The sequence below is a fragment of the Otolemur garnettii genome, unplaced genomic scaffold (assembly GCF_000181295.1).
Source record: "Otolemur garnettii isolate 467f Iridium unplaced genomic scaffold, OtoGar3 scaffold00091, whole genome shotgun sequence".
Classification (NCBI taxonomy): domain Eukaryota; kingdom Metazoa; phylum Chordata; class Mammalia; order Primates; family Galagidae; genus Otolemur; species Otolemur garnettii.
Genome location: NW_003852486.1, coordinates 3,225,178 through 3,236,281, shown reverse-complemented (window position 1 = coordinate 3,236,281; position 11,104 = coordinate 3,225,178). Strand labels below are relative to the sequence as shown.

The window sequence follows — 11,104 nt, the reverse complement described above, 5'->3', positions numbered from 1 at the left end:
GGCTGGGGATTCGAACCCGCCACCTTAGGTGTATGTGGCTGGCGCCTTAGCCGCTTGAGCCACAGGCGCCGAGCCCATTTTTACTTTTGATGAACTCATTGTTTTCATTTAATTTTTCTTATTATTTGTCTGTTCTCCAAAATGGGTAGACAGAAGCTCTGGGAGGCAGAAACTCTTCTGGGTGAACTATAAACTCATAATGCACCTGGCTGTCTCAAAAACATTTGCCATGGGAAACGTGCTTTTTTACCCTATGAAGAAAGCTAAATAAATTTATTAATCAAACCTTCTTTCAGAAAGGTTTGTGAGTATCTTAAGCTAAGCTTGGCCTGATCCTGCTCATAATGGTGATTAATTGCCAAATGTTTCAACTGCAAATCCATTGCCATCTCTCATCTCATACCCCTAGATGGGAATAAGGGTACATTTTGGAAAAGACTCAGCAGTTCTGGGGATTTACTATTTGTAACTTTGGACCCCTGGTATCATTCTGAGAGGCCAGCCTTCTAAACTAGACAGAAGCTTGGCTAAATGTTTGGAGAAGCCAAAGAGGGAGGAGACCCCTGAGAGGAACATTTGCTGGGTCTGCATTCATTTTGAATTAGGAAAGTCATATGCTTCTAAGACAAGTAATGGCCAGAGATCACAAAACAAATCCTTTCCATCCCTGTCACTGAAAGACATCTAAGTGAGCCAAGGTAGATGAAGTTTCTCCCATTAATCAAAACTCCTAGGAAGGAGATTTAACAACCTTCCTCTTCTCACACTCTTCTAGTATGATCACCCAACCCAGACCAGTGAGTTCCTAACCAGTGTCCTTCTTGCTAACCCGTGTACTTCTGCAACAATAAGCCCTGTTCATTTTGCTTAAATTCTTCATAATGATGGAAAGATCTCTCAGTCATCTTTAATTTGTTTTGGGCTCCTTAGCTCAGAACGTAGTGCATTAAGCTAAATCAAATCCACAAGTTTACCATGTAAAATTTATACAGAGTTTTACAGTTTAAAAGCAATTTGAAATATATTATCCTATTTGATTTGTTCCTTTCAACAACCCTGTGAAAGAGATGCAATAAACATTATAATCCTCAAATGACACACTATGCAAAAATATTTGTGAACTGGAAAGTACTTTCCAGAAATGAGCTAGTACTGCTTTACACACAAGGAAGCCAGAGGAGACATGTGACTTGCCCAAGGTCACATAGTTAAGGGGAAAGCCAGGGCTTAAACCAAGAACTTGTAGCTTAAAACTGAATACTTCTGTTTGGTTTGGTCTTCATATGTACTAACTTTGCATAGAGAAAAGCTGTTTCATGGATATAAAGTCCTAACCCACCTAGCTGTCTCAAAAACATTTGCCATGGGAAACTAGACACATGGATACAGATGGCTTAGCAAAACTCATGACCACTCTTGAAAAAAATAACTCAGTATCATTATTTATTTGTAATATCAAACACATTTTTAGAAACTCTTGAAATGAACATATAACAATGGGCAATAAGTTGTCCCTGGACAAAAACTGAAAGACATCAACAGCTACATTTAGCCCATCTTTGAATAACGACTGATCAACACTAAACCATAAAGATAGTTGCAAATACCTTATTTTTTCTATGGATCCAGGAGTCAGTCCCCAAAGGGAACTACAGGAGGGAAAACACTGCCAAATAAATATTCCAAAGTCTCCTTTACTCCTAGCTACAATCTCTCTCCATCTATCCCTCTATCATGTTGCTTATCTTGTAGAAAATACACATTATCCAGGAAATCTTCTCTAACTGACCTCATTTTGACTACATTTAAATTAACACATGGATGTTGAAAAAACTGAAATGGAGGAATTTATACTTGCCGATTATGTTCACTCCAACATTCACTGCCACATATCTTGAGTACTAACTACACGCAAGGCACTGAACTGGGCACACACAAAACACAGCAAACGAAGCACAGTCTCTGCTTTCACACTGCTGACTGTCTAGTGTTGCTTTTGTGTGGTCTTCAAGAGTCCTGTATGTTTCCTAGTCCCTTAACCAGACCGAATGCTCTCTGTGACCAAGAACTACATATTTTAATTTTCTTAAACACTCTTATAGTACCTTATGGTAGGCTTTCTACATACCAAACTGATAAACTAAAAAAGAATCTTTTTCTCCAAAACTAGCATTTTATTCCACTCAATCCTTCTAGTACAGTTTAAGACTACAGAATATTTAAAATCCTTGGGGTATTGAGCCTTGATGTCAAAAGGTTCAATATGCCTAAAGCAAAGGGGCCAAGATCCAATGTAGCTAGATACCTAGACAGGAACCTGGGTCCTAGCGCTGACCTTCTTAGTGGGGGAGAGAATCAGGAGGAATGGAGGTGAGGAATGCTCTCTGCCCTGTGTTATCCCTCAGGAGAAAACAGTGCTTTAACTACAGAACTTATAGCTGCAAGGCCTGGAGATTGTTAAAGAGAGAAGTGCAAGAAAACACCCTGGCCGCTAAAGAGCATCTTACTCTACTACTAAGGAGAGATAAAATCGTGCCCCACACGTTCTATAGGACCGTGTCTAGCTGGATATGGTGGGGCAATGAAAACAGCCATGGATTCAGAATCAGAGACCTGTGTTTAAGTCCAGATTCTGCCAACAGTGAGGCAAGATTGCACTAGGAGCCTCAGTTTCCCCCTCTGTAAAATGGGAATAACCTGATTTGTCTACCTCATAAAAATACTGAGAGTCATATGAGATATATTCTATAAAAGCACTTAGGAAACCATAATGTGTACACAAATCCTGAAATTTGGATTTGTGTATCCCAACTCCCAGAAGAACATCTTGTATCAATCCAGGAACCCTCACTGCCTCCTTGCATCCCCACAATATTCTCACATCCCTGAATTAACAGAAATCATTCACCATACAAATTTTTAAAAGGCAAATATACTAATTCCTGAATTCCAAGAGGAAGAAAAGGGAAGAGCAGCCATGTAAACCATTTCACCTCCTCATCTTGACGTGCCTCAGTTCCCCCTTTCCCAGGGTCACACGACAGAGGCTGACAGAGGAGCTGGGGGTGGGAAGCAGCCATGGTCCTTTGTGGTCGTCTGCCTCCTCTTCCCACTGCCCAGTCAGTTCCCTGCCTAGGCATTGCTGGACTAATCTCAAAAGGATTCTGAGGCAATACGGAGATTAGCGTTTGGAAGAGATTATATGCATTTTAGGCCACATTCCACAGCCAAAAAGAAATTATGATTAGCATGGGTAACCAAAGGTTGACAGAGGAGCCCAACTACTCTCCCAGACATTCTCCCCTCTCTCTCCAATACTGTTTGTCCCAGGCCCTTCCTGTGCTGTTCATTCCCCAGTGCCTGTCTCTCTAGTCAGGATGTGTGCAGAACCCACAAAACACATCCCCTCAAGATCCTCAAGGAAGGAAGGGTTGAGGAGGGGGCAAAGGAAGAAAAGGCAGACACCTTACAAAGTTGTCCAATCCTTTGGGAGAAAGAATTAAAGCCACTCTGTAACATAACCAGTGATACAGGGAAGGCTAGGCACTCTGGGGAAAGGGGTGTCATGTGCTCAGACTCGGGACCAGAGCTTCTGCCCACCCAGGTCTGAGAGCCCAAAACAACTCCTTCTAGCTCTAGGCAGAAGGCGGCCTATTTTGCGGAATCAAGCTTATTAAAATGGCTAGGAAGATTTAACCTAGAGTATCAGCGGCTTGGCAGGTCTCAATTTATACTCTAAGCTTGGAGGGGAGGAAATTTTTGTTTGTATTTTGGGGTCGTTTCAGCCACTGGTGAAAATCCAGACCTATATGGGTGCAAAGGGTGTTTTCTGTCCCACCACTCAGGCCAAGAACATCCTCTTCATACTAGAAATGGCATCCACCCCATCACCAAGCCCCACCATTCCACAGCAACCAGCCTGGCGGTGCCCCACACCCCTGCTGGGGCCCTTACCCCAGCAGTTCCAACACCTAAAGCCAGTCCCAGTCCTCCCTGGGGGTTCACATGACCAGGCTTGTGCCTCCCTCCCTCCCATCCCAAAGCTGGCAACTTGGGAGGACCCAAATCCAGCCTCTAGCGTGGCAAAAGTCAAAGCCAGTGGAAGCATTTGCCCCTCCTTCCCTCACTGTTTATTGCTTGTATTAAAAAGACCCCGAATCAAGCTCTATGTTTTGAACATGGACACACACAGAGAACATAAACAGACATGACAACCTTCCCTAGAGACCACTGCTCCCAAACCACCAATTCCCACAGCTCATACAGACCCTTATTTTGCAATCTTTTACTAAAATGTGACACCCCCCCCCCAGTCTTTCCTTTAAAGTGTTGCAAAACCAAATTATTAGCAAACCTACCTGTCTATACTCTGGGGTAACCTTACACTCATGGTTCCTCAGTGTCTCCAATGTTCCAGAATCCTGTAGCTTTGGTGTCTTGGTCAGGATCAAAGCACTTGCAATTTTTAAGGAAGGTGAGAGGTGGGCCTCCCAACTTGAAGACTGAATCCTTTTTGCCGCAGTTCTCAGGACCCTGGTAACTGCCGTTCCATTCTACTTCTACCAGTTAACATGGTCTCTTTTCTTAGCCCCCTTTCCCTTCCCTCCTTTTAAAAAAAAAAAAAAAAACCGAAAGGAAAGGAATAAAAACTATGACCTTCTTGGAAACCAAAAACCCAACCACAAATCTCTTCAAGGTTAGCAGTATGGGCTACAAAATGAACCACAGAAAGAATGCGCCTTCAAAATATTACTCTTAACTTCATAATACACACAAAAACATCCTTTAAATCCAGTTTTCCCAGCTGTCCTTCTGTTGGCAAGAGAGCCTCTAGCTTCAAAGAGGAAAAAAATAATTTTCTGGTCTCTAATCCTTAAAATGACAACAGCAGATATATTTGAAGGAAGGAAAAAATATGAACAAATCTGAAATGGCACTTGGAAAAAAAACTACCTGATTTGCACAGTAAAAAACAAATAAATAAAACCATACAACAGTATGTACACAAGAGCACTCCTTCCAAGTCTACTCCAACCCTGGAAACCAAAATTTATGGACTTCTTTAAAAAACAAAAAGCTTTTACATTAAAGGTTTTTAAATTCTTAAATGAGCCAATTGGACCAAAAAGAAAAAAAAACACAACCTGAAATGCAAGGCTTTTTACCTTTAAAAATGGTAGCAAGAATCACAAACCAGAGAAAATCTCCTCTCCTTTTTCTTTTTCCTTTAAACTTGCAGGTTCCTCAACCTACCCCAGCCTGATTCTCAAACCCAGCCTAATTTCGGCCTTTTTCTGAAAGACAATTTCCTGAGTTAGTTCTGTTTGGCTTCTCCACATCCAGGCTCCGAAAATTTCTCTGGCCTCAGCTTCCATGAAACGGAGGTTTCGCTTCCTCCTGTTACCCCTTCTCTCGCCCTCTCCCTCTTTCCCTTTCGCCCGGCCAGAAAAACTGCTCCCTTATTATTATTCGTTTGGATTACAATCGTGGATTTGAGTTCGCGGTGGGATTTTCTTCCGCACCAGCCTCCAGGAAAATCCGCCCGCCTGGCTCCTTTCGGCCTCTTTTCCTTCTCGGCCCCTCGCCTCCTCCTGCAGGCAGGAGCCCACCGCGCCCCGCGCTGGGCGGCCGGCCCGGCCTCTGCTCCCGGCCCCGCTGGCCACTCGCCCCACGCCCGGCAGCCGCGCTCCGGCCTTCGCGGCCGCTCGGACCTCGAGCCGGGTGCAGACAGGGGAGACCGCGGCGGCGGCACGAGCGGGCGCCCGACTCCCGGCGTTGCGGCCGCGCTCGCCTCCTTCCGGCCCCTTCCCCCTCGGCTCGCCGCTCGCTGGGGCGCAGGCCTGGCCGGCCGCCCCCCGCCCCCTCCCCGAGCCTTTCTCCTTCCCTCGCTCCGCTGGGCGGGGCCGCAGGCTCCTCCTCCTCCCGCGCCGCCCGCCGGCCTCTCCCCTCACGCCGGGCGGCCGGGGCGCCGCGACGCCGACGCCTCCTCTCTGCGGGTCTTACGACCGCCGCGTTCGCCCCCGGCCCGCCCGGCCCCGGCCCCGGCCGGGACACCCTGCGCGCCCAGCCCTCTGCGGCATCTCGCCGTTGCTTCTCGGCTGGTCCCCGCCGGGGCCCTCGGTCACCGGCCCGGCCTCTCCGCGCGGCCTAGCTGGCCCCCGGCTCATCCAGATCTCCGCCGCTGCCCGGCCGGGCCACCCCAGCCCTGACCCCTCAAGGCACCGCGCGCCGTCTCCGCCGCAGCTGTAGCCCAGGTGCCTTCTCGCCCCTTTCCTTGGGTGTTCTGCCCGTTACCGACTTACGCTCGGGACCCGACCTTTGTCCCTCAGCCCTTCCCACCCGCCGCGGCGCCCGCGGGCGCAGGTTGGCCTCTGCGCTCCCGGCATCTCCTGCCCTCGCCGCCACATCCCCTCTTCTCCACCTCTTGTCTGATCTTATTTTTTCAAAAATTTCTCGCAGCCTACTTCGTGTGTTTCAGGAGTTCTTTTAAATAGGCTTCCTCCCGTTTCTGTGGCGTCCCCACTGCTAATGCCCCGGACATTGCGGAGAGACCTCAGTTTTCCTCTCGGCTTGGGCATCTTACTATCCACCTGGGTAAAGCGTTTGTGTAGGCTCTGGAAGAGCCTTTCCGGAAGTTTTTCATAACCCCCTCTCACACAATCACAGCTTCTAAATCTTTTTAAGTAACATGACATTAGTCAGAAGGTCCCAAGCATTATGATTAAAAATATAGTAGAACCTCCATAGTTGACCACCTCCCCACACTGACCACTGCCTTAAGTTGACCTGATTTCCATAAGCAGGACATGGCGCCACATACGTGTTAGTACAGTGGCCCAGTTCCTTTTGTTGACCACATTGGTATGTTGACCGGTTTGTGACAGTCCCTTGGGCGATCAGTTTATAGAAGTCCTATTGTAATTAAAATAAAAGGGAAACTTTATTACTAGGACCGGGAGTGAACTTTGTCTTCTTGCCTAGGTAAATGCCCTTGTAAAATACTCTGCAGGCAGCGGTGTGTTTGCATATGTCCTCTCACTTCTACGCTACCTAGATTGCCCTTGGGGTGCATATGTAAATGTATCCGTACACATTGGTAAGCTCTGAGTGACCCCACCAGTGTTAAGTGGTGGGTATGCATATAGCAAGAGGAAAAATAAACTATTATAATAAGCCTCAAGTGCAAACCTACTCTGAACCAGGGGCTTTCCCCAAATTCTGTCAGGTACAGTTGGGCAAATAAAGCAAGAGCCTGCAGCCTTCACCCTATCTCCACTAACCCCAGAGACCAGAATTCTGGGGAGTTTTTTAGGAAACAGGTGGTCTACACGCCCACCCCCCAAGCACCACAGTCCAGATCACTGTTGACTTTATTGTCTTCCTTTTCCATACTACCTGTAAAAATGATCCTCAGTGGTGATAGACCAGTGGTCCCCAAACATTTTAACATCTTTAATATGAAATATTTATCTTTTAAATAATTATTTATATGTATTTTATTACATACCTTATAAAACATACCCTGGTGTAGAAATATTAAAAGGCCAAAATAAAGATAAAGCACATTTTAAAAATCATACTTTTTTTTTTTTTTTTTTTTTTTTTTTTGCTGTTTTTGGCCACAGCTGGGTTTGAACCAACCACCACCTCCAGCATATGGGGCTGGTGCCCTATCCTTTGAACCATGGGTGCTACCCTAAAAATCATACTTTTTAGTGAAAGTAATGGATGCCATAATTGGAAATGATGCTTGTCAAAGATAGGTAGATTTAAATGAAAGAAGTATATCCTTCATTACATTTGTTAAATCATAATACTCATTGTGATCCTATACACCAATGAGGCAAAGACTTTTAGTTGAAATTCTAGTACTAAATTTACATCTTAGAATTTACATCTAAATTCTACTACTAAATTATATAAGTCAGTTCTTCTTGAATGATTGGAAGGTGTTACATTTTTCTGTTTTTAACAAATGAGTTCAAACCATTAAGAACCTTCATTTAAGGGTGGTGCCTGTGGCTCAAGGAGTAGGGTGCCAGCTCCATATGCTAGAGGTGGTGGGTTCAAACCCAGCCCTGGCCAAAAACTGCAATAAAATAAAATAAAATAACTGACCTAAAAAAAAAAAAAAGAACCTTCATTTAGATTTTAAAAACAGGTTTAAAATTCTGTTTCCTAATTTTTCATGGGTACAGGAAAAGGTTATAGGTGAAACATTGTTTTTGGTAATAAAAAAGATCACAATATTGGAACCATTTCCAATCATGCATTTTCAAAATGCATTCTTTAGAAAAGAATGTTTCTTGAGAAAAGCTGTGACTTTCTCACTCATTGATAGACTGTCATCTTCATCTTGAAGGGACTGATTAGGTGGGGGGTTTTTTGTTGTTGTTCTTATTTGTTTTGCTTTTGAAAATAAGTGCTAGGATGTGTTCTCTTGACAGGCATTTCTCATCACTCATTCAGCCATTTCACAGAACACTATGAAAGAAAAATGTGCATCTCTTCCTGTTCAGTATTTTGCTTTAGTCCTTTCCCAAGCGATTGTCAGTCTTCAGAACAAAGATTTTCATGGTCATCTCCTTGTCATTACAAAGAAGTGTAACGTTTGTAGCAATTAACAGACTTGTTTTTGTCCAGTGGTTGGCGTACATCATGAAGAAAATAAATGTCAACTGTGTTGCTAACCTCTGGTTCCTGGAAACTTCTCACATACTGCATATGACTGATGACTTCTGACATAGTGACTGAGTGGGAACACTAGGTCATTAGTATTAGTAAAGTATAATTATTGTTTGCTATAATTAAATATTATTATGAGTGCATTCTCTTTTTTTTCCCCCAAGACTAAGCTTCAAGCTGTTCCCTTGGGTAGGGTGCTGTAGCATCACAGCTCACGGCAACCTCCAACTCCTAGGCTCAAGTGAGTCTCCTGCCTCCACCTCCCAAATAGCTGGGACCACAGGCACCTGCCACAACAGGCTATTTTTTGGTTGCAGCTGTTGTTGTTTGGCGGGCCGGGCTGGATTCGAACCCGCCAGCTCAGGTGTATGTGGCTGGCACCTTAGCCACTTGAGCCACAGGAGCTGAGTGTGACTGCAGTTCTTAAGTATTTTCTCTATGCACACTATTCATCTCCTTTCACACTCCACTTTGAAAGATAATAGGGATGGCTTTAGCAGGATAGAGTTCCCTGAAGTTAGCTGGCCATTTAAGTGAATAGCAGGTCTCAGTTTAGAAAACAAAATAGATTAAATTGTGCCCAAGGCAGACTAGGGTGTAGGAATCTGGAGGCAACTGTTAATTAATGGAAAGAGCACCAGATTAGGAGTCCAAAGAACTAGGTTCATTCTGGGTTGTATCCTCTAGCTTTGTGACCTGCCATCTTCAAGTTGTAAGGATTTAATAAGCTCAAGCATAGTCTCTGTAAACTAGAGTCCTGGGCAGAAAAATCAAGATAAACTTTAGGAAGTGATACCTTAGAACATAGTCCTTTTAACCTTTTCCCATAGAGCTCTTGTTAATAGATGAATTCTTTCCTCTGACCAACTACAGGCTAGGTCGGCACTAGTTGTTACATATATTTACATCAGTGTTAAGGAAACTATGGCACAGAGAGGTTTTAGGTAATTTGTATGAAATGCTGGTAATTGATAGATTTATGCTGCAGTTCATATCTGATCATCTTTAAGTGGTGCGAAGCAAATCAAAAAAGTGAGTATGGTCAGCTTTTATTTTCTGGGAGGGATTCTAGAAACTTAATACATGACTGAATAGCCAAGGGAAAGTAGTAATGCAAAACCCTGAATGTGAATTCTAGAGAAGCAGCTTCTCATTCATGGGCAGGCAACTCCAGCCAAAACTGGGTGGGGTTTTGTTGTTGTTGTTTTTGTTTTAAGAGAGATGGATTCCAGGTTGCAGTCATTCTTCTAGCAAGCTGTGAAGGCACAGGCCTGGCCAAATCATCACTGAAAAATAAGAGTGCCACTGTTTTGTTGGAGATCTTTTATTACTTTTAAACCTTTAACAGTTGGGAAGATGATGTGGGGAGGTTTAATTAAGATGTTGTTAGAGTGAAGGAGAGAGGAGGGTGGGGTCTTGGTGTGTGCCACATCTTTTGGGGGCAAGACACAATTGTAAGAGGGACTTACCTGACAAATGCAATCAGTGTAACCTGGTTTCTTGTACCCTCAATGAATCCCCAACAATAAAAAAAAAAAAAAAAGATGAAGTTAGTAAAAGTAAGATGTTTCAACTCAAAACATCTGTTAAGACCACTGTCTCGGCTTGGAGCCTGTGGCTCAAGTGGCTAAGGTGCCAGCCACATACACCTAAGGTGGCGGATTCAAATCCAGCCTGGGCTCTCCAAAAAACAACAATGACGGCTGCAACCAAAAAATAGCCAGGTGCTGTGGCGGGCGCTTGTGGTCCCAGCTACTTGGGAGGCTGAGGCAGGAGACTCGCTTGAGCCCAGGAGTTGGAGGTTGCTATGAGCTGTGATGCCACAGCACTTTACCCAGGGGGATAGCTTGAGGCTCTGTCTCAAAAAAAAAAAAAAAAAAAAAGACCACTGTCTGTTTCCACTGTGACTTTCCCTATCTGGGGGCATTGGAGTGGCCATGGGAATTTTTAGACATTTTGGAGTACAGAATACTCTGAATTTGAGTTTAGTGGGATATATTTGTGTTTAGTGTGCATAATTAAGCTATTGCTATTGCTAGTGTTCACAGTGTAGGAATAGCTTCTAGGAATACCCTTAGTCTCAACATTCTGAATTATAAGCGTGGTGACCTGAAAGTGCCAGAGGTCCTTGAGTCCTAGGATGTCCAGTTTCAGAATAGTTGATAAAACATATTGGGCATTGAGAAGACAATGTGAAATTCCTTGATCTTTTATAGCTCATAGGGAAAGAACCTTAATAACAATTTCCCCAAATTTGGCAACCATCTTAAAATAAGAAGTTCAGAAACAGAATCTTTATCAGCAATGATAAAGAACTAACAGATTCTTGACTAACATGATAAAGAACAAGTTTCAATCTCTATGAGAGAAGAAAGACTGAATTATCTTCCTGTTACTCACATAGAAAATATTACAAAAT

General features: G+C 44.0%; 1 protein-coding gene across 1 annotated transcript in view; it reads right to left on the bottom strand.

Moving 5' to 3' along the window:
- The window catches only part of ARHGEF11 (Rho guanine nucleotide exchange factor 11), a 116,368-nt gene extending 110,420 nt beyond the window's left edge, over positions 1-5,948 (bottom strand). Inside the window, 1 exon segment of the mRNA XM_023516400.1 lies at positions 4,359-5,948. Within this exon segment, the coding sequence (XP_023372168.1) occupies positions 4,359-4,390 (32 nt within the window). The 5' untranslated portion in view covers positions 4,391-5,948.
- Between the last annotated feature and the right edge of the window lie 5,156 nt (positions 5,949-11,104).